This window comes from Hyaena hyaena, unplaced genomic scaffold, assembly GCF_003009895.1.
Source record: "Hyaena hyaena isolate Hyena2069 unplaced genomic scaffold, ASM300989v1 scaffold_372, whole genome shotgun sequence".
NCBI lineage: Eukaryota > Metazoa > Chordata > Mammalia > Carnivora > Hyaenidae > Hyaena > Hyaena hyaena.
In genome coordinates, this window is record NW_024081004.1 from 1,331,885 (window position 1) to 1,359,044 (window position 27,160).

General features: G+C 37.2%; 1 protein-coding gene across 1 annotated transcript in view; it reads left to right on the forward strand.

Annotated features, from left to right (window-relative positions):
- The window catches only part of WDR70 (WD repeat domain 70), a 290,059-nt gene that overhangs the window by 70,869 nt on the left and 192,030 nt on the right, over positions 1 to 27,160 (forward strand). The window contains exon 8 of the mRNA XM_039250525.1: positions 24,106 to 24,259. Within this exon, the coding sequence (XP_039106456.1) occupies positions 24,106 to 24,259 (154 nt within the window). The remainder of the gene's footprint in view (positions 1 to 24,105; positions 24,260 to 27,160) is intronic.

Genomic DNA, 27,160 nt, shown 5'->3' on the forward strand with positions numbered 1-27,160 from the left:
CACATACCCTCCACCATTTCCTTTCTGGCAACCATGAGTTCTCTGTATTTAAGAGTTTATTTTGTTTTTTAGATTCTATATATAAGTGAAATCATGTTTTCTTTGTCTTTCTCTGACTTATTTCATTTAGCGTAATACCCTCTGTGTCTATTTACATTATTGTAAATAGCACAATTTCGATTTTTAATGACTGAGTAATATTCATATATATATATATATATATATATACACACACACATACATACACACACATATATACATACATACATACATACATATACCATGTCTTCTTAATCCATTCATCTATTGATGGATAGTTGGATTGCTTCTATATTTTGGCTATTGTAAATATTGCTGTGAACATAGGGTTGCATATATCTTCTTTAATTTTGTTTTTGTTTTCTGTTTTGTTTTGAATAGTGTTTTTGTTTTCTTTGGGTAAATACGCACTATTGGAATTACTGGATTCTATAGTATTTCTATTTTTAATTTATTGAGGAACCTCCACACTGGTTTTCCACAGTGGTTGCACCAATTTATGTTTCCACCAACAAAGCACGAGGGGTCCCTTTTCTCTGCAGCCTCTCCAAAACCTGTTATTTTCTTGTGTTTTTAACTTTAGCCCATTCTGTCAGGTGTGAGGTGATAGCTTGTTGTGGTCTTGATTTGCATTTCCCTGATGATAACTGATGTTGAGCATCGTTTCATGTGTCTCTTGGCTGTCTGTATGTCTTCTTTGGAAAAATCCTTAATCAGATTGTTTTTATGTTGTTGAGTTGTATAAGTTCTTGATATATTTTGGATATTAACCCCTCATTGGATAAGTCATTTGTAAATATCTCCTCCCATTCAGTAGGTTGCCTCTTTGTTTTGTTGGCTGTTTTCTTTGCTATACAAAAGCTTTTTAAAGTAGCTTATAGTTTATTTTTCCTTTTTTTTTTAAAGCTTATTTATTTTGAGAGAGCAAGAGTGTGTGCAAAAGGGGGAGAGGCTGAAAGAGAGGAAGAGAGAATCCCAAGCAGAGTCCATGCTGTCAGCATGGAGCCTGATGTGGGGCTCAGTCCCATGAACCATGAGGTTGTGACCTGAGCTGAAATCAAGAGTTGGACGCTTAACTGACTGAGCCACCCAGGCACCCCTCCTTTTGTTTTTCTTGTTTTCTTGTCTCAGAAGAGACATATCTGTAAATCTGTTGCTAAGGCAGATATCCAAGAAATTGATACCTAAATTTTTTTCTCGAAGTTTTATGGTTTCATGTTTCACATTTAGATCTTTAATCTATTTTGAATTAATTTTGTGTATAGTCTAAGAAAGTGGCCCAGTTTTGTTCTTTTGGTTATGGCTGTCCAGTTTTCATAGCACCGCTTATTGAAAAGACTTTCACTCATTGCATATTCTTGCCCCCTTGGTTGAAGATTAATTGATCCTATAATCCTGGACTTATTTCTGTGCTGTCTTTGTTGTTTGATTGATCTGTCTCTCTTTGTGCCAGTACCATACCGTTTTGATTAGTACCACTTTGTAATATATCTTGAAATCTGGGATTATGATACTTCCAGCTTTGTTTTTCTTTCTCAAGACTGCTTTAAAGATAGCCTATATTTGATATGAAAAAAAAATAAAAAGGAAATTTAGTGGGACATATAGAATGCAGTAGTTTTTTTTTTTTTATCATGGCAAAAAAATTTATTCCTCTACCCTGGTTACATGTGCTAACAGATCAGTAAGTTAATGATTAGTTTGGAGATTTATAAGCCAGATGTTTTGCCTTAATTTCTAGAATAATTTAGTCAAACAAGTGTTGTTTAGTCAGATGAAACACAATGTGATACACAGTACATATTGGTTTAAGTGATTGTGAATTAATTATCTTCACTTGTGAGAAAATTTTTTGAAGTTTTTAGTATCACATGCTGTGGTTTTCAACAGTTTTTAAATCATTTGTCTTAAATGCTTAACCTTTCCATGTGGATGACTTCTATTTTTTAATCAAGTGGTTCTTGCTTAAAAATTATTGTTCTTATTTGACTTATAAATGTTAAAATAAATTTCCATTTCTGAAATTTACCAAAGATTCATAATTGAAGACAAGGTTGTTTTTGATTATGCATTAGAGATCATCTTTGCAAAGCCATTTTGTGAATGGGCACTTACCAGAACTGCTCAGCTATATAGATAACATTCAGTGTGAAGTCTGACTGCTCTTCATACTTTAGTAACTTGTGAGACTGCACATTACAGATTTCTCAAAGTGGGATTTATGGCCGTACTTGTAGGGGCTCATGAATTCCTTTCATTAGTTTAAACATCTTGTTTTTTCATTTTGATAATCTTTGGTGCCCCCCCTTTCCCCCCCCCCCCCCCCCCCGCCCCAAGCCTGTATTTGTTTGCCTGTCTGTTTAAAATCACTTGGGCTCAAGTGCTACTTTCACTTTTAGTTGCCATGGTCTAATGAGAAAGGAGTAGAGACAAGTGTCATACGTAAATGATGCACTGGCACCAAGTGAAAGCTTATTTTATTATGAAATGATGTTTAAATAATTTTTTTCACAGTAGTTATAAAAGAGACAGTAGGTGGGAAAATTAAACCACCACTGGAACACAGTAAAATAGGCAGGTGTTAGAGCAGGCAATAAATATTCATTAACTGACTGATCTGAAGGAGGGTTAGAGGGCTTAGGTAGAGGGACAGAATTAATTTGTTCCACAATAAAGAAGTTGTTTCATTCTGTCTCATATTGTTTCAGCAAACAACAGTTTTTTTTTTTTAATTTTAGAGAGAGAGAGAGAGAAAGAGAGAGAACAAGAGTGTATGAGTGGGGGAGAGGGGCAGAGAGGGAGAGAGAGATAGAATTTTAAGTGGGCTCCACTCCCACAACCCTGGGATCATGATCTAAGCCAAAGTCAAGAGTTGGATGCTCAACCGACAGTGCCACCCAGGCACCCCTCAGCAAACAACATCTTATTTATTTATTTATTTATTTATTTTTGAGAGAGAGAACAGGCCGTGGAGGGGCAGAGATAGAAGGAGACAGAGAATCCCAGAGACTGATTAACTGTAAGATTATGACCTGAGCTGAAATCAAGTTAGATGCTTAACTGACTGAGCCACCCAGGCACCCCTCCAGCAGACACATTAAAATTAATTTGAATAATATTGGATATTTTGTATTAATATTTATTAAAAATCACTTTATTAAGGTTTAATTTATATATCATGAAATTCCCTCATTTTAAGTGTGTGATTCAGTAATTGTTAGTAAACTTACAGAGTTGTATATACATTACCACAATTTTGATTTCCATAACCCTAAAATCAAATCTCATTCTCACTTGTGGTCATTCCTTATTTCCACTTCCAGCCTTAGGCAGCTACTAATCTACTTTCTGTCTGTATCGGTTTGCTTTTTCTGGACATTTTATATAAATGGAATCATACAGTATGTGATTTCTTGTGCCTGGCTTCTTTGTGTAATGTTTTTGAGGTTCGTTTGTGTTGTAGGATACATCAGTACTTTGTTCCTTTTTATATATATATAATATTTAATAGTATATTAACATTAATATAATAGTATTCCATTATGTATATGGCATATTTTGTCCATTTGCTATTTGTTGGATATTTGAGTTATTTCCACATTTTGGCTATTATGAATAAAGCTGCTATGAACATTTGTGTACAAGGCTTGGAATGGACATGTGTTTCCATCTATCTTTCTTAGGTTGATACTACCTAGATTAGAAATTGCTAGATCATGTGGTAAACTTATGTTTTTTTAAAAAAAAAAACATTCATTTATTTTGAGAGACAAAGAGCAAGAAAGCACACACGAGCAGGGGAGGGACAGAGAGATAGGGAGAGAGAGAATCCTAAGCAGGCTCTATGCTGTCAGCACAGAGCTCAATGCAGCGGTCAGAGGGCTCAGACTTAGGAACCATGAGATCATGATCTGAACTGAAATTAAGAGTCAGATGCTTAACTGGCTGAACTACCCAGACACCCTGGTAACTTTATGTTTAGTATACTAGTAACCTGGGGCACCTGGGTGGCACAGTTGGTTAAGCAACTGACTCTTAATCTCAGCCCACGTCGTGATCTCACAGTTTGTCAGTTTGAGCCTTGCATCAAGCTTTTGCAATGGTAGAGGGGAGCCTGCTTGGGACTCTGTCTCCTCTTCTCTCTTCCCCTCCCCGGCTTGTGCGCGTGCACACATGCACATACTCTCTCTCAAAATAAATAAATAAAAATTATATATTAGGGGGTACCTGGGTGGCTCAGTCAGTTAAGTATCCAACTTCTGCTCAGGTCATGATCTCATGGTTTGTGAGTTCGAGTGCTGCATGGGGCTCGCTGCTGTCAGTGTAGAGCCCGCTTCTGAGTTTGAACCCTGCGTCTGGCTCTGTGCTGGCAGTTCAGAGTCTGGAGCCTGCTTTGGATTCTGTGTCTCCTTCTAGCTCTCTGCCCCTACTCTGCTCACCCTCGGTCTCTCTCTCTCTTTCTGAAAATTAATAAACATTTAAAAATTAGAAAACTGTATATATATAAATATATGAAAGTAACATGGCAGTCTGTTTTTCAGAGACTGCACCATTTTATATTTGTATCAGCAGTATATAAGAGTTCCATTTTCTTTACATCATCACCATCATTTGTTAATTTTCTTTTTGATGATAGTCATTCCTGTGGGTGTGGAGTGGTTAGTGTTTAATTAATTAACTAATTAATTCATTTTTAAGGTTTATTTATTTTGAGGGAGAGAGAAGGAGAGCATGCACAGGGGAGGGGCAGAGAGAAAGGGAGAGAGAATCACAGAGAGGCTCCATGCCCAGCACAGAGCCCAATGCTGGGCTCTATCTCAAGACTACGACATCATGACCTGAGCTGAAACCAAGAGGCAGATGCTTAACCAACTGAGCCACCTAGGTGCACCAAGCGTTTACTTTTAAATTCATTGTGCATTTAAAGTTTTATAAGAGTTGTAAATATAAGGACCCTTGTCACATGTTTATACTCAGTTAAAAAATATAATAAAAATTATTTGTTATTGCAAAGTGATTTCTAAAATATGCTGAGTTAAAGAAGCACAGTATAGAGAGTATATAGTTGTTGTTTTTTTTTAAAGAATATTATATAGTTTTGGGGTGCCAGGGTGGCTTTGTTGTTAAGCGTCCAACTTTGGCTCAGGTCATGATCTCATGGTTTGTGAATTCGAGTGCTGCATGGGGCTTGCTGCTGTCAGTGTAGAGCCCGCTTTAGATCCTCTGTCTGCCACTCCTCCACCCCTCCCCTGCTCTCTCAATATTAAAAAAGAATATTATATAGTTTTTTTAAAAAGCTTGGTAAAAACAGTATGTACTATTTACTTAGATTTGCATAAAATCTTTCTGGAAATGTGTAGAAGAAACCAATAACACTGATTGTCTATAGGGAAAAGAACTGGTTATCTGGGAGACCAAGATAGGAGGAAAATGTGTTGTTACTTGTGCTTAATCTTTTGACTTCTACCACCTAGGTGTATATATAACCTATTTAATCCAGGAATAAATGTTTTTCTTTTCTTAAAGAAAAAGAGGACATTCTTTTGCGTAATAGTTTATTGAGAACTAAGTTCTTATGTCAGTTAATTTTCCTAACTGCCATATGTCATAGGTATTTTTATTATCTTTTTTTTTTTTTTTTTTTTTTTTTACAAATGTAGAAATAGAGGCTTAGGAGATTAAACAATTAGCCTGAAGTCACACAAAGTGATAGACCAGGGATGTCAATGCAGGCATTCTAACCATAAAGCATGTGCCATTAATCAGTATGTTATACAAAGGCACAGATATTATTGAAACCATTTAGAATAAGTGCCATTAGAAAGAGTTCAGGATAGGGGCGCCTGGGTGGCTTAGTCGGTTAAGCGTCCGACTTTCGCTTAGGTCATGATCTCACGGATCGTGGGTTCAAGCCCCGCGTCAGGCTCTGTGCTGACTGCCAGCTCAGAGCCTGGAGCCTGTTTCAGTCTGTGACTCCCTCTCTCTCTGACCCTCCCCTGCTCACGCTGTCTCTCTCTCTCTCTCTCCTAGAAATAAATAAAACGTTAAAAAACAAAAATTTAAAAAAAAAAAAAGAAAGAGTTCAGGATATATATGTTTGCTTAAATTCGTTTATGTGTAAGCATTTCTTATGTCACTACGTTGTTCACTGCCCATGCTACATAACTGAAATAGTACTGTTTTGGCTTTCAAGGAAGGTTTTTCTTATTACTTTACTATCTTGCAGCATACTACTACTATTTATGCAGCATAATAGTTTATTCATTTCATACAATCGTGTGATAGATTAGTGATTTGCTTAGGCATTTGTGCTTTCTCTGTGCACGTTATCAGTTAGTTTTGAAAAAGAAACTGAAGATGACATAGATTCCCCTGGCAAAATTGGATGCATGATTTGTCTATTAGCTGATGTATAAGAAAGCAGAGTTACATAAATTTCAGTAATTATGTCATTGTAATTGTTTCTTTTCACTTGATAATAGTTCATTAGTTGAATTCAGGTTAATGACAAATCATATTTGAACTTTTTTCACTAGTATTTATTAGTGAATTGTTAAACTTGCTTTATGACTTTCCTTATTAATGTTATTTTCATAACTATTAGGTTAGGTTTTGCAAATTTAAAATTTTAAAGCCGTATGTGACTTTTCCCCCATAGATATCAGTGGCATCATTAATTAGGCTCTACTTTAGATGCAAAGTAGAATATCACATCCATCTTGCCTCCTTCAGCCTTGCGTATAACAAGCTTTTAATTGTTTGTAACTAATCTTGGATGTCACCAGTAAGAAAAAGTTGGAAAGTAAGATACCTTCAGTTGTAATATTAGGTTGATAAAATTCACAAGTTATTCTTATGTATGTCAGGATAGTCCCAGGGAATAAGACTTCTTGTGGTTTACTGACTGGAGAGGAAGTTACTGACCTGGTCTGTATGAAGGTCAGATGAGACCATATGCATCAACGAAAGCTTTAATAGAAGGTGAAAGCTTTTATATGGGACAAAGCACAGTTAATAATCTTTGATAAATAGTAGGTACCTGAATATATTTTATTTAATTTCTTGTGCCCTCTATAACTGTCATCAAGTTACATAATTTGTGAATTTTTGGTTAACTAAAAATCAGTGACTTCTTGTATTGTGTCTCAGCTTAAACGTTAGCTCCTCTAAAAGCCCTTTCCTAACCATCTCATCAAAAAGTAGCTTCTCTCCATTGCCATCTACTCTATTCGTTGCCCTGATTTGTTTTCTTTATAAGACTTATCATTATTAGACATGACCTGTTTTTCACATTGGTTTATTTATATTCTAGCACCTGGAATACTGTTGGGCAGATAGTAGGAAGTTACTCTTCGTTAAATAAGTTGTAAATAATAGAATATTGTCATTTTTCTTAAACAGTTTCTTGTGTAGAATTAAAGACCATTTTTACCAAGTATACCTATCTTTTCAAAAATAAAGGAGCAAAAAGATTTCTTTTCCTCGAAGACCTTAATTCTTTGGCTTAAACCCTCCCTGTCAGTGAAGGGCAAGTAGAAAAAGGCAGTTTTTTGAAATCTGTGGCTCTGCACTATTGGTGATGCATTGGGCATCAGGCTTCAGGCTGATCTGTTTAGCCCTTTTAAAAACCAAACAAACCGAACAGGTCATGTGTTTTTAAGATAACTGGTTAATGAGTTTTATTGCATCTTATGATTTCCATTATTTTGTATTAAAATTCATTGCCACTGAGCTGTGATTTTTACTTTTGGAAGTGGCTCATGCATTTCTTGGCATGTATCTATTCCTTTTTTTGATTAAACAATTCAGAGTTCAAAGAAAAATAATACCTTTTTCTAGTATTTTGCCTTCCTAAGTTAATCCTAGATTCAGAAATTTAAAATTTTCTGTTAACTAGAAATTAGAATGGATGAATCGCCACTGGACATTTTACACCATCTTCTTTGCAAATTCAGCTGAGTTTATGTCATGACTGTCAGTTATAGTGGGGTGGGGACATGTCTTTATTTTCCCAGTCTTCCATAAGCATTTGCCCCTCTTTTTCTTTTCCATAGCAGACTGATTTATGTAAAATTAAACTTTACAACTAAATTTGACTATAGAGTCAATGTGCATGGTGGGCAAGAACATGGATTCTGAGTCCTGTAAGTCTGAATCTGAACTCTGTCTTCTTGGCCAGTTCAGTTGCTGTATGACTAGGCAAATTATTTTTAATTACTTGGCTTCCTAGCCTGTAAAATAGATTTAACAATATCCATTTTTTGGGTTATGGTAATGTTTAAATGAAATAATGTATGCAGCACAGGGCCTGGCACTTGGTCAAGCAGCACTCAGTAAATACTAGTTCTTATTATCTTAGTAATTTAACATGAATTTTAGTGGACAGACTCTCACAAGTTGATATCTCTCATATCTTTCAAGTATTATTTCCCATTACTAAGTTTTTGTTAGTATCATAAAATTGGATTATACCTCTAGGAATTTGGACAGCTCTTTAGGCTGTTCTCTCTTTTGATCTCCTTTCTTTAAGAGTATTGACTATCTAATTTTGATTCCCTGTTATCTATCCTTTTCCCTTTTTTACCTGACTCTGTTTTCATTCTTTCTTTCTCTTTTTTATTTTCATTAAAAATCCCTTCAACCAACCTACCCTACTAATTTCTTGCTGTTTTAATCCAGTTCCTCATTGGTTTTAATGAACTTTTAAAAGTCCTATTTATTCAGGCATAATTTATATACAGTAGAATTTATTCTTTTTAAGTGTGCAATTCTTGGAGTTTCTAGAAATGCATACAGTCACATTATTGGTACCACAGCTAAGATAAAGAAGATTTTCATTATCCCCCAAAGTTCCCTCTAGTCACTTTGTGGTCAATCCCTGCTTTTGACACCCAGGCAACCACTGATCTGATTCTGGTTTTGCCTCTCTTAGTAGGATTTTCCATTTTTATTGCTTTGTAGTATTCCTTTTATAAATATACTACAGATTATTTATCTGTTCACCAATTCATAGACATTTGGGTTGCTTCCAGTTTTTGGAGATGTGAATGAAACTGCTGTAAATATTTTTTTACAGGTCTTTTTGTAGATACTTGTTTTAATATTCTTGGGGAAATACTTTAGAGTGAATTTTTGGCTCATATGGTATATGTATGTCAACTTTGTAAGAAATTGTCAAACTTTTCAAAGTGCGTGTACCGTTTTGCTTTCTAAGCAGCATTGTATAAGCTCTATTTAATTTACATCCTTAGCTATGCTTAGTAGTATCAATGTTTTAAAACTTTTAGCCATTGTTTTTAGTATGTAGTAATATGTAAATGGTTTTAAATTGAAGTTTCATGATTTGTGATGTTGAACATCTTTTTAGGTCTTTGATTGCTATGTCTTCTTTGGTAAGCTGTCCAAATCTTTTGCCCATTTAAAAAATTGAGTTGTTTTCTCAGGTTGGTTGAAAAAGTTCTTCATAAGATTTATGTATCACAAATATTTCCTCTCAGTTTAAAGCTTGTTTTTCATTTTCATATTAATGTCTTTTCAAGTAGCTTTAATGTACTTTTAAATATTGTTTTCTGTCCTTGCCTATTTTCTGCTTTTGTTACTCTAAACCAAAAAAATTTAAAATTTTTTTAGATAGAAAGATTCCCACAAATGTTTATTAAATAAAAAAGAACATTTTTCAAAAAAAATTCCCGTTTTGTAATATCTAATTTACATAAGTATGTTTTTCAGTTACTAGGGAAAGTTTGGGAGGTTCTGTCCTTTGAATGCAAGTGTACTCTGGCTGGGAAAAGAGGAACTTTCACTTTCTACTTTTACATGGCATCGCAAAACAGTATTAATTGCTGTTATAATTAAAAGGATCTTTTTATACTTCAGAAAACAAAAGGAACATAAAGAAAATGAAAAGACAAACTATAAACTCAAAAAAAGTTGGAATACTCATTGAAAGTAATGGACTGCTATCCTTAATACGTAGTTTTTGCAAATCAGTAAGGAAAGGGATATTTGAAAATTAAAGCTAGTCAAAGGAAATGAATTAACAGGTGACAACAGGGGAAATATAACTAGCCAATAAGCATGGATACTTAACTTCACTAATGATAAAAGAAAGGAAAAACTAAATGCTAATGAGGTATACTACTGGTCATCTCTAAGACTCTTAAAGGAGGAAAAAATCCATACTTTCCAATGTGGGGAGAAGGCAAAAATGGGATATCATTTACTAAATTTCTTTCCCACATAGAACAGTTTGATAATATCTGTCAGATGTAAAGTGTGAATTCTGATGCAAGATTTGGAGAAAAAAGCACTTATATGCATTGTACCTATCCTCCATTCGCTAGGTACTACGCTTCTTATTCCTCCTGCCTCTACAGTTTCTTTTACATTCCCTCCCTTAGGGTTCACCTCAAGCTTATACCTCTCTTAGAAGTCTGCATCAGTCTCTTGACTGTTTCCCCTACTATTCCTGCTGAATCCCTGTCATGCCTTCCTGATGCATTTTGACTAAAACCCAAATGCCTTGCCATGGTTTATAATGGTCCTTGTGATCTGGCCACTGCCTGTTTCTTCCCTTTCCCTATTATGCCCTAGCAGAATGGCTGAGAGATTTTTACACAGTATGTACTTTGTTTTCTGTTTAGAATGCTCTTTAATACTTCCTGCTACCTGTTCCACTCTCACAAACATGTAGCTCCTTATGCTTAGGTCTCTACCCAAATGTTGCTTTTCCAGAGAAGCTCTCTAATAAAGTAGGGCCCTCTTGTATGTGCTCCCTCAACACCTTTTTATTCAGTGTGAAATCCTGAGGTGGTTCTGCTACTAGAATTAAGACTTGAGTTATTTTTAGCATCAACATTATCATAAAGGAAGCTATTGGGAATAATCAGAACAAAGACTTAGCTTTTGCTAGTCATTCTCATTGGCTGGTTGTTTTTGGTCCTCAGAAGATTGTTTTTGGATCCTTCTGATCCTCAGAAGACATGAAAACGTATTGTTTAGGTATTTTGGTTCCTTGCCTTTGGATGTTTTGTTTGTTTGTTTTGTACTGAGTATCCTATTTTAACATGGAACTTGACTGTGAAATCTTATAAAGTCACGAAGCTATTAATCTATACTTGATTGAGTGATAGAGTAATTCTATCACATTTCTAAATAAGAATATGTGTTTTAATGGAAGGGAAGGGTTATAGAGTTACTTTAGTAAAAAAAAAATATATGTATATGTATGTATGTTTGGTATGTTTAAGTTGATTAGTGATGTATTCTTAATTAATTTTGCATTTGAAACCTATACTTTTTTTAATATAATTTATTGTCAAGTTGGCTAACATACAGTATATACAGTGTACTCTTGGTTTTGGGGGTAGATTGTGTGATTCATTGCTTACATACAACACTCAGTGCTCATCCCAACAACTGCCCTCCTCAATGCCCATCATCTTTTTCTCCCTCTCTGGAAATCTCTTCTTAAATTAAAGCTAAAATATTGAAGTAGCTAAAGATTTATTTTGGCATGGAATAAATTAGTATTTTCTGATATTCTCATATAGAGAATTTTGATGGCCCTGCTTTAGGTCTCTTGCTTTCTTGCCCTATTCCCAGCACTAGATAATATATATTGATACCTGGAAGATGGCATACAAATCTGAAGCTATGTTTTCTGTAACTATTAGTGTATTTCATTTCCAAGAATGTGGTAGACACATTTGACCTAAGACTTGAGTTTTTGAGTGGGTGCAGAAATCAGAAATGATGTAAGAACATTTCTCATGAATATTTTGGTTAATAGATCATTAAAATGTGATAAACTTACATTAACTTGACTTGTAATGAACTTGAAATAGTGTATTCAATTTGAATGTATTCATTATAGTTGACTACCAAGATTTTATACCTGTCAGATAATCTTTTTTTTTTTTTTTAATTTTTTTTAGTGTTTATTTTTTGAGAGAGAGAGAGAGAGTGGGAGCAAGGGAGGTACAGAGAGAGACACACACACACAGAATCTGAAGCAGGCTCCAGGCTCCAAGCTGTCAGCAGAGATCCTGATGCGGGGCTCGAAACCACAAGCTGTGAGATCATGACCTGAGCTGAAGTCAGCCACTTAACTGACTGAGCCACCCAGGCGCCCCATACCTGTCAGATAATCTTATAGAGATCTTGGAAATTGAGAAGTAATAATACTAGCAACTACTCATTTCACATACTGTGTCACACTAAGTATAGTGTTTTTAATCCTCACCCTAAGTCTGAATTATTTCTCCTGATATTTTAAAAAATAATTTTAAAAACTGTTTATTTTTGAAAGAGAGAGAGGGAAAGAGCATGCGAGCAGGGGAGGGGAGAGAGAGAGGGGGCAGAGAATCTGAAGCAAGCTCTGTGCTGACACAAGGGAGCCCGGCATGGGGCTCGAACTCATGAACTGTGAGATCATGACCTGAGCTGAAGTCAGACACTCAATGGACTGAGCCACCCATGCACCCCTCTCCTGATTTTTTTTCAGTGGAAGAAACTAGAACTCAGCAAACTGAGTACGTGAACTCTGTCTCAGGAGCATCTCTTCATGTTGCTGCCAACTAGTTGCATCAATTAATTTTCCAAAGGATGAGGAGACTGAGCCTAGTGAGGCTGGAGGGCTTGTTCATCATCACACAGCTACTTAGCAGCAGAGTGAGGACTTGGATCCCTGGCCTCCTGACTCACATTCCGGTGCACTTTTCACTACATCAGGACACGTTGGCTCCTGAGCCCCAAGTGACAGCCCCAGACAGCTGTGTTTATCTGTCTTGCATGTCCCAGCTTGTTTTGCTAGCTGAGCAAAAACTACTTAAAAGGATCCTCAATCTTCACCTTCCCATTCCCCTCCACTTACACTCATAGACTCCCACTTGCCCCATGAATAACTTCACAGAAAGAATTGTGCAATGTTACTAAGCCTTCCTCTGGTGTCAGAGTTACTCCCTGAGAGAACATTCACTTCCTCATGACTCTAGTTTACTGTCAGATTGGCTTTCCCTCTTTTCTCTTTGATCGGAATCTTAGTTGTTTAGGCAGGAATTTGAGGAGCAGATGTTATACCCCTTGAAGAAGCCCTTTAATTCTCCTTAGTACTGTGTCTAATGACTCTTAATCCTGTCCTTTTAACTCTGTGGCTAGCAGAATTAAGAGCGAAGTGGGACAGGAATGGTGAACTTGATGCTTAACTTTTCATTTTAATGTTGACAAAGAGAGCACATGAAACAGTGACACAGAGGGAAAACATTAAGTTTGCTTATGCAGCTAAAATGAGGTGACTATTAGTGTGGGATCATTGAAATTTTGTTATTTCCCTCCAAATATAAATAGAGCAATTTCATAGAGCACATAGCCAGAGAAATGGAGCCACTGTTTTTACTACCTTGTCTTCTTAAATTTTGCTCTGTTTTTTTAGATTGTTACTTCTAAAGAGAAATAAAAATGATTCACCAGGGAAAACAAAGTGATCTCACGTAGTACTTGATCTTTTGTGGTTAGTAAAGAAAACCGACTTCTCCAAAGTGAGAGTACTGTTAACAGGGATATACCCTGTGAACTACTTTGTTTTAGCAGTCTGAACTATCTAATTATCAAAAGTCTGATCTGTTTGTTTATATGTTTATATGTGTATATATTACATTTACATATGTATTATATATTACACATATATATAATTGTATATATTGGCTGTTTAGTCTAGTTTATGCATTTTTATACATACAAATTTATGTGCAAGTGTATATATAAACAAACTGGACTAAACAGCCAATAATTTTCTCACTTTCTAATCAGTCACTTGAAATTTAGTATATTAATTAGGATCTGATAAGTAGAGAGAAATCACAGAGCAATTTGAAAATGGAAAGTTTATTTTAAAGATTACTAACTATAACAGAAGATTTGAGAAATGAGGGATTGGCTAATCCAAAGTAAAGAGTAGTCTAGAGAGGGTAGGAATAGCAGATAAAAAGAGCATTTATAATGGGACACCTGGGTGGCTCAGTCATTTGGATGTCTGACTTTGGCTCAGGTCATGATCTCATGGTCTTTGGGTTTGAGCCCTACATCAGGCTCTGTGCTGACAGCTCAGAGCCTGGAGCCTATTTTGGATTCTGTGTCTCTCTCTCTCTGCCCTTCCCATGCTCATGCCTCTGTCTTTCTCTCAAAAGTAAATAAACATTAAAAATAATAATAAAAAAAAGAGTATCTTTTACCCCTAGGGCAGAGATAGAGCATTCAAAGTAGATGCCTTTAGGACTGAGGTCCAGACATTTGAGAGGATAAGGCTTTGGTTCATTAAATGATAAGGAAGTTGTTGTGACAGAACTTTTCAAAACTTGCATAGCCAGAGTCACTGTTACAGAGGGGGGAAGCAGCTGGGTGTTACTGACTACGAGGTACCTCAGCAGCTTGGTATAGACCAGCTGCTCAAGCTGCAGGAGCCAGACATGTGGGAAGCCATGTGAGGTGCTAGAGCCCACCAGCAGCAACACATTAGACCCAGGGAGGAAAGCCCCTTCCTCCTGCGATGTCTCTGTAGTACCCTCTACCTCAAAACTTCATGTCAGTGGGCAAACGAAAGATGGTTAGAGGGCCCAAATTTATTTTTGCAAAGCAGGCAGTGAAGGATGAATTTGGAACTAAGAGGCAATAAATGGACAACTGGCATATCTGGTGATGAAACATACAATTTTATATCTTATTATTATTGGTGCCTCCTTATGGAGTTAACATTTAAATTTGGGATTCTGGTCAGAATTTTGCTAAGGACCTCATTCCTTCCCAGCATTTTAGGAAAATGTGATAGACCAGAGAGGCTTTTCTTTTTAGGAAGGAAGTACCCGGGCAATAGCACCGCATTTACTTTTCTAGGTTTCTTTCTCATGAGCATCTGGTGTGGGAGCTTCAATTTCTCCTCTACCTTGATTGACCCTTTGATCGGGGGCATTGTGAAATTACTCACAGTGTCACACACTCTAACCTCAGAGCACGCTCGGATCTTTGTTTGGATTATCTTTGCATTGGAGTTAACTTTAAATCAGTGCCTTAAGAATGGCTTTATTCAAGAATAAATATCTCAAAAACTATCAGCTAGAATGTCACCATTTTAGGAGAAATAAATGGTCAGTATAATTTTTGAGCACCAGTTCCTAGTTAGTGGTAGCTGTGCCAAAGAGCAGTTTCATTGGTAAATATCTGATTTGGATTTAGTAACTAGTCAGGAAGAATAATTCATTTTTTTAAGACATCTTTTTTTAAGATTTATTTAAAGTCCCCTCTGTTTATTTAAGTCACCCCCCAATGTGGGGCTCGAACTCATTACCCTGAGATCGAGTTGCATGCTTTTCTGACTGAGCCACCCAGACACCCAGATTTTCTTTTTTATTTTTTTGATGTTTACTTACTTTTGGAGAGACCGAGCACGAGATAGAGAGGAAGAAGACAGAATCTGAAGCAGGCTCCAGGCTCTGAGCTGTCAGCACAGATTAGGATGTGGAGCTCGAACCCATGAACCATGGGATCATGACCTGAGCTGAAATCAGATGCTTAACTGACTGAGCTACCCAGGTGCCTCCCAGATTTTCTTTTTTTTAAAGGACATTTTACTTTGTATTTCATTTTTCATCTGTTTTATGAGCCAATAAGAATATTCTGTTGTTCTTGAGACTGTTTTATATTTATTTCATATTGTTCACAGCTGCACTGTTCATATGTAGCTATTTAAATTTGAATTAAATAAAATTAAAAATTAATTTCCTTAGTTGCACTAGCCATATTTCTAGTGCTTGATAGAAACATGAGGTTAGTAGTTATGATAATAGACAACACAGATGTAGAACATTTCTACTATCGCAGAAAGTTGTATTAGGAAGTGTTCATCTTATAATATGCAGAATGGTGACAGTCTCATATATTGCAGCTGTTGATGTGACAGCTTCCTTTATCTCTGAAGGTAGAATTTTTTCATTTCACAGTCCCAGTAATATACTTGGTATTATTAGCCTTTTACATTTTAGTCATTTGGTGCATATACAGTGGTATCTTTAGTTTTACTTTGAATTTCCTGTTGAAAACATGTTTGGAAAAAAGTGTTTGTAGGGTTTCACTTTCATCTCTTGACTTTTATTTAGCATTTTTCCTGTGATGTGCCTGGGTGTTGTTTTTTTGTTTTTTTTTTTTTGCTACCCTATTGAGGATTATAGTACTTGTTGAATCTCTGTGTTACTGTCTTATCATTTTTCCAAAATTTTGATGGTCACCTCTTCACATATTGCTTCTCTCTCTTTCCATTCTACAAGTCTAATGTGAGGCTTTTTCACCATATCTCATATTTTCCTTATGTTTTCTCTTGCATCTTCCATTTTTTCTCACTATGCTTCAGTCTAAAAATAATCTTTTAACCAGTACTTCTCACCTGTTAAACCTCTCCATTAGTTCTAAATTTCAGTTATTGTAGTTTTCATTCTAAAATGTCTGCGTATTTCTTTTTTTGTGATTTTCAGTTCTGTGTATATGTTATCTACTTTGTCATCTAATTTCTTAATTATAGTTATTTTAAATTCCTTGATTCATAAGTACAATATCTGGTATTCCCAATTTCTGTGAACTTGAATAAAAAATTATTTCTTTTCATTAACCACTAACTGATTTTTGTCATTTCCTTTAATTATGAAACTAGGCAACAAAGTCACAGGCATACCTGCAAATTTCAGATGCTGTCTTATTATATTATCATTGCTATAGATACATTGAAATACATATTGTTTATGCTTGTCATTGTTTTGAAATTATAGATCTGCCTCTAGGTTAGTGATGCAGTAGTACAGAAACTCACATATTATATCACAAATTTAAAAAATTATTTTAATAGTTTTTTCTTTATAGCTGGTTTCCATTATATGCCTAATGCAGTTTTTTAAAAGATGTTTAGAAAATATACTAAGAAGGAGCCCACAGACTTCAGAGTGCAAAATGGTCCAGGCACAAAAAAATGGTTCTGTATAGTGTAGGTCAGATTGCGTCCTTGCTCAACTCAAAGCATTCTGGTGGTTTCTTCTCTTTTCTCTCAGAGAGAACAAATGCCAAGGTCCTTTCAGGGGCTTACATGGCCCTCCATGATCTGCAACGCCCCACCTGCTGCATTCTGACCTCCCCAACTCCTGCTTGGTTGCACACTCTGCTGCAGTTACATTGGGGAAATGCCAGGTACACCCTTGCTGCAGGTCCTTTCTAATAGCTATTGTTTCTTCTTAGAACACTCTTCCTCAAAGTGTTGTCATAGCCTACTCCCTCACTTCATAACCCACTCAGTCACTTACTTCCTGATGATACTATTTAAAATATTTATCTGTCTCCTTGGTACACATTTTCAGTCCTCTCTGCTCTATTTTTTCCCATATACTCATTACAGTTTTTCATAGTCCATATTTTCCATTAGTTTAGTACTGCTTTTGGGAGTGGGGCTCATCATAGGCTTCAGTTACTGACAGGTTGGACCTTTAGCAATAATAGGTCCACTTTGGAGAGTTACCATTGGTCCCATGCATAACTTCCATCCCTTCTTCCACTGCCATTTCATTTATAAGCCTAATGCATTAACAGTGACGTGGATGATGACAAAAGCTAGCTAATCTCAACTGAACTGGCCAACTCACTTTGCGTGGTTTATTGCCTCTTTCAGCGTTGATGTCCTCTGGGATTAACATGTGATACAAAGAGCTTCGTATTTGGTGTCCACTTTTGTGTGTCTGTCCACATGCATCCTCCCCACATTTCCTTATCTCCATCTCTTGATCTTTCCTAGGGTTTAGCTGTCATCTTCTAGAGATCATGTTTCTCACCAATGTACTTGAGTTTTTGCTCACCTCATTCAGTTAGCATGATGTCATCTAGATAATGGACCAGCATGAATTTCTTCACATTGTCCAGATGGTCCAGGTCTTTTCTGAGTATGTTAAGACAAAGGGCCAGAAAAGAAATGTAGCCCTGGCTCAAGCGTGCACATGTGTGCTGCTGTTTGTCACCTGCGAATGTCAACTGCTTTTGGTCCTGCTTCCTAATAGAGGTAGAAAAAGATGCTTTACCAGATCATTCACTTACCTGACAGGGACAATAACCCTGTCTTTATAGGTCTGTCTTTATAGGCTGCCAGAGAGGCCCTCTGGCTCTCACACTATAGTCTTTACTTGGTGAATGAGTCAGTCTCAGCCTTTCATTGTCTTTGTTCATTGCACTGACTACCTCAGGTAATAGCTATTCAGTTCTGTAGTTGTTTCAGTTCTTCCTTTTCCCGTACCTCTCAGATGCCTGAAATAGCACAGCAGCCAGTGTCTGTCTCTTCACAGTGAAGTTGTGGCACTTGCAGCTTCACTGTTGCAGCACTGTGGGGACTCTGTACCACCCGTGATGGGGTCCTCACTCTTAGCCAAGTCAGTGATGAATACCCCTCCAGGGTCTCATTTTGGAATTGTCTTCATAGGACCATTTTTGGTACCAACTCTCTCAGGTCAGATTCTCCAGAAACATACTTTAAAACTTTGGGATTTGCATGCAGAAGGTCATTTGAGGAGTGCTCATGAGATCAGCCCCTGTGAGAGAAGGTGCAAGGGAAGGTGCAGAAATTGCAGCGTCATGCAATGGCAGAAGCAGCCACAGCTGATCCCACAGGGAGATCTGAAGTTGGTATAATTCTTCGAACATATCCGAGACTGAAACAGAGGGCTGGGCCATTTTACTGAATGTTGGCATTGAATGTGGGCTACTTTGGAATGGTAACATAATCTTGGATGAGGGAGTTCCTTGGGTAGCCATCAGCATATCAAATCCTGGAAGCTGGGGGAATGAGTAGAGCAGTGAGAATGGAAGGGATACCATAGTATCAGAGGAATAAAGGAGGAGATGAAAGCTTATTCAAGTGCCTTACCTGTGAGGGGGACATGGTGGGGAGAATCCGTATACCTTCCTGAGAAGACTGGAAGGGATGGGATACAGAATATAGGTCTAAGATTTGCCTTGGGCAGGAAGAGGTTTACATCCACTATTGTAATCAAAGAGGAGGAGGGAGAGAGGTGTTCAGATGCAGATAAGATTATAACACTAGTAAGAGGAAGTTGAGCCAGTTGTTGTTTGTTTCTTTTGGGAAAGAACCAGCCAAATCAACAGCTGAAGGTGGGGGGGGGAGTTGGTTGGTGAGTAGAGATTTTTTTTTTTTATATTTAGCCATGAAGTAACTTTATTTTTTTTTTTATTTTTTATTTTTGTACAAATAGTTTATTGTCAAATTAGTTTCCACATAACACTCAGTGCTCATCCCCACAAGTGTCCTCCTCCATGCCCATCCCTCCTCCCCCCCACATCCATCAGTCCTCAGTTTTTGTCAGGATTCAAGAGTCTCTCATGGTTTGCCTCTCTCCCTTTCCCCCACCATTTCCCCCCTTCTTCTCCCCCTTGTTCCTTAGTTAAGTTCCTCCTAATCCTCCTATATGTGCAAACATACGATATTTGTCCTTCTCTGCCTGACTTATTTCGCTCAGCATGACACCCTCAAGGTCCATCCATGTTGCTACACATGGCCAGATTTCATTGTTTCTCATTGCCATGTAGTATTCCATATTATAGAATAAACCACATCTTTTTGATCCATTCGTCCAATGATGGACACTTAGTCTCTTTCCATGTTTTAGCTATTGTGGAGAGTGCTACTATGAACATTGGGGTACATGTGCTCCTATGCCTCAGCATTTCTGTATCCCTTGGGTAAATTCCTAGCAGTGCTATTGCTGGGTCATAAGGGAGTTCTATTGTTAGTTTCCTGAGGAACCTCCACACTGTTTTCCAGAGGGGCTGTACCAGTTTACATTCCCACCAACAGTGTAGGAGGGTGCCCGTTTCTCCACATCCTCGCCAGCATCTAGAGTTCTCTGATTTGCTCATTTTAGCCACTCTGACTGGCGTGAGGTGGTATCTCAGTGTGGTTTTGATTTGTATTTCCCTGATGAGGAGGGATGCTGAGCATCGTTTCATGTGTCTGTTGGCCATCTGGATGTCCTCTTTGGAGAAGTGTCTGTTCATGTCTTCTGCCCATTTCTTCACTGGGTTGTTTGTTTTTCGGGCGTGTAGTTTGGTGAGTTCCTTATAGATTCTGGATATTAACCCTTTATCTGATATGTCATTTGCAACTATCTTTTCCCATTCCGTTGGTTGCCTATTAATTTTCTGGGTTGTTTCCTTGGCTGTGCAGAAGCTTTTAATCTTGATGAGGTCCCAACAGTTTATTTTTGCTCTTGATTCCCTTGCTTTTGGGGATGTGTCAAGTAAGAAGTTGCTGCGGTGGAGGTCAAGGAGGTTGTTTCCTGCTTTCTCCTCTAGGGTGTTGATAGTTTCCTGTCTCACGTTCAGGTCCTTTATCCATTTTGAGTTGATTTTTGTGCATGGTGTGAGAAAATGATCTAGTTTCATTCTTCTGCATGTTGCTGTCCAGTTCTCCCAACACCATCTGTTAAAAAGGCTGTCTTTTTTCCATTGGATATTCTTTCCTGCTTTGTCAAAGATCAGTTGGCTGTATACTTTTGGGTCCACTTCTGAGTTCTCAATTCTGTTCCATTGGTCTATGTGTCTGTTTTTGTGCCAATACCATACTGTCTTGAGGATGACAGCTTTGTAGTAGAGGCTGAAGTCTGGGATGGTGATACCTCCCGTTTTGGTTTTATTTTTCAGTATTACTTTGGCTATTCGGGGTCTTTTGTGGTTCCATACAAATTTTTGGATAGTTTGTTCTAGTTTTGAGAAGTATGCTGGTGCAATTTTGATTGGAATTGCATTGAATGTGTAGAGTGCTTTAGGTAGTAATGACATCTTAACTATATTTATTCTTCCTATCCATGAGCATGGAATGTTTTTCCATTTCTTTGTGTCTTCTTCAATTTCCTTCATAAGTTTTCTATAGTTTTCATCATACAGATCTCTTGTATCCTTGGTTAGGTTTATTCCGAGGTATTTTATGGTTTTTTGTGCAATTGTGAATGGGATCAGTTTCTTGATTTCTCTTTCTGTTGCTTCATTATTGGTGTATAAAAATGCAACCGATTTCTGTACGTTGATTTTGTACCCTGCAACTTGGCTGAATTCTTGGATCAGTTCTAGTAGGCTTCTGGTGGAGTCTGTCGGGTTTTCTATGTAGAGTATCATGTCATCTGCGAAGAGTGAAAGTTTGACTTCCTCTTTGCCAATTCTGATGCCTTTGATTTCCTTTTGTTGTCTGATGGCTGATGCTAGGACTTCCAGCACTATGTTAAACAACAGTGGTGAGAGTGGACATCCCTGTCGTGTTCCTGATCTCAGGGGGAAAGCTCTCAGTTTTTCCCCGTTGAGGATGATGTTAGCTGAAGGCTTCTCATAGATGGCTTTGATGATGTTTAAGTAGGTTCCTTCTATCCCAACTTTCTCGAGAGTCTTTATTAAGAAGGGATGCTGTATTTTGTCAAATGCTTTTTCTGCATCTATTGACAGGATCATATGGTTTTTATCTTTTCTTTTATTGATATGATGGATCACATTGATTGATTTGCGAATGTTGAACCAGCCCTGTAACCCAGGAATGAATCCCACTTGATCTTGGTGGATGATTCTTTTGATATGCTGCTGGATTCGATTTGCAAGGATCTTGTTGAGAATTTTTGCATCCGTATTCATCAAGGATATTGGCCTATAGTTCTCTTTTTTTGCTGGATCTCTGTCTGGCTTGGGAATCAGAGTGATGCTGGCTTCATAAAATGAGTCCGGGAGTTTTCCTTCGACTTCTATTTTTTGGAATAGCTTGAGAAGAATTGGGATTAATTCTGTTTTAAATGTCTGGTAGAATTCCCCAGGGAAACCATCAGGTCCAGGGCTCTTATTTGTTGGGAGATTTTTGATCACTGATTCGATTTCTTCACTCGTTATGGGTCTGTTCAGGTTTTCTATTTCTTCCCGTGTGAATTTTGGTAGTGAGTGTGTGTTTAGGAATTTGTCCATTTCTTCTAAGTTGTCCAATTTGTTGGCATATAATTTTTCATAGTATTCCCTGATAATTGCTTGTATTTCTGAGGGGTTGGTTGTAATAAGTCCATTTTCATTCATAATTTTGTCTATTTGGGTGCTCTCTCTTTTCTTTTTGATAAGCCTGGCTAGAGGTTTGTCAATTTTGTTTACTTTTTCAAAAAACCAACTCTTGGTTTCATTGATCTGTTCAATTGTTTCTTTGGTCTCTATGTTGTTTATTTCTGCTCTAATTTTTACTATTTCTCTTCTTCTACTGGGTTTAGGGCGTTCTTGTTGCTCTGCCTCTAGCTCCTTTAGGTGAGCTGTTAGATTTTGGACTTGTGCTTTTTCTAATCTCTTGAAATAGGCCTGGAGAGCAATGTACTTTCCTCTTAGGACTGCCTTGGCCGCATCCCATAGATTTTGAATTGTTGTGTTTTCATTTTCATTTGTTTCCATATATTTTTTAATTTCCTCTCTAATTGCCTGATTGGCCCATTCATTCTTTAGAAGGGTGTTCTTTAACCTCCATGTTTTTGGCGGTTTTCCAGACTTCTTCCTGTAATTGATTTCAAGTTTCAAAGCATTGTGATCTGACAGTGTGCATGGTATGATCTCTATTCTTTTATATTTATTGAGGGCTGCTTTATGTCCCAGTATGTGATCTATCTTGGAGAATGTGCCATGCGCACTTGAGAAGAAAGTAAATTCCCTGGCCTCAGGATGTAAAGTTCTAAATATATCCGTCAGATCCATCTGGTCCAATGTGTCTTTCAAGTCCATTATTTCTTTAGTGATTTTCTGTCTGGTTGACCTATCCATTGCTGTAAGCGGAGTATTAAAGTCCCCTGCTATTAGCACATTCTTATCTATAAGCTTGTTTCTGTTTGTGATTAATTGTTTTAGATATTTAGGTGCTCCCATATTCGGTGCGTAGACATTTATGATTGTTAGTTCTTCCTGATGGATGGACCCTGTAATTATTATGTAGTGCCCTTCTTCATCTCTTGTGATTGTCTTTAATTTAAAGTCCAGTTTGTCTGATATAAGTATCGCTACTCCGGCTTTCTTTTGATTTCCTGTAGCATGATATATATTTCTCCATCCCCTTACTTTTAATCTGAAGGTATCTTCCCGTCTAAAATGAGTTTCTTGTAGACAGCATATAGATGGATTTTGTTTTTTAATCCATTCTGCTACCCTATGTCTTTTGATTGGAGCATTCAGCCCATTTACATTCAGTGTTATTATTGAAATATGTGGGTTTAGAGTCTTTGTATCTTTTGTAGGGTTCATGTTTGTGGTGGTGTCTCTGGAATCTTTGTTCCTTGCAACCTTTCCTTCAGAGCATCCCCCTCAGGATTTCTTGTAGGGCTGCCTTAGTGGTGACAAATTCTTTCAATTTCTGTTTATTTGGAAAGGTTTTTATCTCTCCTTCTACTTTGAATGACAGGCTTGCTGGATAGAGGATTCTTGGCTGCATATTTTTACTGTTCATCACATTGAACATCTCCTGCCATTCCTTTCTGGCCTGCCAAGTTTCTGTAGATACGTCTGTCACCACTCTGATAGGTTTCCCTTTGTATGTGAGGGCCCTTTTCTCCCTAGCTGCTTTCAAAATTCTCTCTTTGTCCTTGTATTTTGCCATTTTTACAATGATATGTCGTGCAGAAGAACGATTCAAGTTACGTCTGAGGGGAGTCCTCTGAGCCTCCTGTATTTCAACATTTACTTCCTTCCCCAGATCGGGGAAGTTCTCTGCTATAATTTGTTCCAGGACTCCTTCAGCACCTTTCCCTCTCTCTTCCTGATGAGTAGAGATTTTAACAGATTGCTGTGGTGAGTGGGAGGAGAGCGCTAACAGGGTAACCACTAGTGTTGAGGACCCATTTGAAGTTGATGATCTTGCTTTTGAAGAATTATCAATTTGTGCTCTTGTGCAACTTTTTTTCTGGCAGTGCCTAATGTAGTGAAAGTATAAATATTATGCCCAGTGTCTTACACACCTGTTTTCTTTTTTCTTTTACAAAGCCATCAGATCAAGTCGTTGCAGTATAGTAACACAGGAGACATGATTCTTGTTGTATCTGGAAGCTCTCAGGCTAAAGTGATTGACAGAGATGGTTTTGAAGTGATGGAATGTATAAAGGGAGACCAGTATATTGTGGACATGGCGAACACCAAGGTAAGCATTAAACAGTATTTTAGTGAATTTAATTAATTCAGCCCACATTTATTAACACCTTGCTTGAGTTGCTATAATTCATCCATCCTATAAGTTAGTGTCTGGTTTTAAACAATGAATTATTTCTTGCAATTCTGTGGATTGACCAGGAAGTTCTTATGCTTTGTATAGTATCAGCTGGGGCACTAGGATGATTTTAAAGTTTAAATGCATCATTCACATGGTTTATAGTTGGTGCTCTTCCCCATGATATCTATCCTGCTCCCAGCTCTCTCCACCTCCCTACTATGTGCATGAGCAAGCATGTGTTCTCTGTCTCTCTCTCTCTCTCTCTCTCTCTTTCCACATGTCTAGTTTGGGCTTTTTCACAGTGTAGTGGACTTAGTGGAGTTTGACTTCTTGCTTGATGACTGGGTTCAATGAAGGATTAGCATGGAAACTTCAGATTTTATAAGGTCTGGCTTCAAGTCTTATGTAGCATCATAGGGCCAGTCCAAATTGGAGGAGAGGGGAGACAGACTCTACCATTTGGTGGTTGAATGACAAGATCACATTGTAAAAGATCATGTGGATGGGGAGATATGGATGCAGCCATCTTTGTAAACAACAGACCACAAACTTACTATGATGTACTAGGCTTTAGGACAAGAATGAGAGTCTCATCAACCTTTTACATAAAGATTTTAAGTGAGTTAATATTTTAAAATTACACTAAATATCAATTAACTATAGCTGCATAAATTCTATCAAACTTAATGGCTTATTTATCATTGCTAATATATCTGTGGGATGGCTAGGCTTGGCTGCATGTTAATTAGTGCTAGGTCTCTTCCATATGTTTAAGTTCCTGCTTCCACTAGCAAATTGCCTGAAGGAAACCCCAAATCTGGAAGCACATTTGAAGTCTTTGCTCATATGTCCATGGACATTCCATTGGCCACAGCAAATCACGTGACTGTCGGTAACATCAGTACACTGGAGAAATATGCCCAGGTCTTTAGTGAGAGGAACTGCAGTATCACATGCCAAAGCTGGAGGATGCAGGAGGGGTGATGGATTGGGAACAATAATGCAATTTACCACATATATATTAGTGTCAGTGGATATGATTGATGCAGAATTTTGAGCCTCAATTTTAATTTTGATTTTTACTCTTTCCTTCCCTATCTGTCCTAGTACCTTCTTCTAAACCCCTAATCATGATTTGTAACTAAATCAAATTCTTATATATATGAGATTTGATTGTCTTAAGAAAATACAGTGGATTCTCATTATTTGTTCTTTCCGTATTTGCACTCACCTATTTGCTAAAAAATTTTTATAACCCCACAATCAGTATACAGCTCTTTTATGGTCATTTGCAGATGTGCACTTGTACAGAGTGGCAAAAAAGTATTTGAAAAAGCTGATGCTCTTCTTGTTTCAGCTCTCATGTTCTAATCAAGTGTGCTTTTCGTGATCTCTGTAGTGTTGCGTTTTTCTTAGTAAGGTGCTTTTTGTTGGTGATTTTGCTGTTTAAAATGGCCCCCAACTATAGTGCTGAAGTGCTGTAGCACTGTCTGATGTTCCTAAGTGTGAGAAGTCCAAGATGTGCCTTCAAGAATACAGATGTTAGTTAAACTTCATTCAGGCACAACTTACAGTGCTCTTGGCTAGGAGTTCAATGTTTATGAATCAGAAATATATATTATTATATGGCTATCCTTAAACAAAAACATAAACAAAGTCATATATTGATTGCTTGATGAACATGTTACCAGAGACTTGCAGGAACCTAACCCTGTATTTGATAATTCAGTGTTTACAGAACGTTATAGACCATAACTACTACAACTAAGGAGAATTGACTGTAATCTACTTTACTGTGCCCTGGTTAAGCTAGTGGAATAAATAAATATACTATGTTTCAAATTGCCTTCTATTGAACCCCAGGGAAGTGCCTCTCAACTCTAATGAGGATCACAGTCTCATGCATTTTTTATGTTTAGTCTTTTTAAAGTTTATTTTATTTTTGAGAGAAAGAGAGATAGTACAAGTAGGGGAGGGGCAGAGAGAGAAGGAGACAGAGAATCCCAAGCAGGCGCCGAGCTGCCAGCCTGACATGGGGCTCGAACACACGAAATCATAAGATCATGACCTGAACCGAAACCAAGAGTTGGACACTTAATGGACTGAGCCACCTAGATGCCCCTTGACTAATTGTATTAAGTGCCCAGTATATGTTGGGGTGATTCAAACAGAATTCAAATATAATTTAAGCATACAATTATATTGTAGTGATGACTTCAGTAGTTTCTTTTTTTCTTGTATTCTATTAGAATTTCTCATTCCTCTCTCCTTAAAATCATTGTCCCTAGGATTTCACCAAAGATGATATTGTGAATGAGTGTGGTAAGGAAAGAAAGCAGATAGGGATATCGGTCCGTCTCCCTATCTTAGACTCAGTTAATTCTGCTTTTATCTGCTGTATTTGAAGCTTTTGGGAATCCAAAACTTTATAAACAACTGATTTGTGGAAATGAAACCTCCTATTTATTCTCTTTTTAGCTTGTATTTACCATAGACATTAGTTCTTAAAAAGTATGAGGAAGAGAAGTTTTTGCCAGTCTCTAAGCTCTTCTTAATTGTTTCAGTCACTCAGGGCTTCTTACCTTATAAAAAGATGAAGACTTTGTGGATTTAAGTTTTAGCTAACAAAATTCAAGAAGAAAGGAACCTGGTTAGTTCTCTTGCTGGCTCTTTCTGCAGTCTCAGACTTACAGTACATATAATAAGATAATTAGGAAAGTAGGACAGGGGTAGACAAACCAATCTATATAGAAACACAAAAAATTAAAATTAACATATTAAGTTATCAGAGTTATCTTTTACCTCCTTAGTTAAGTTTATTCCTATGTGTTT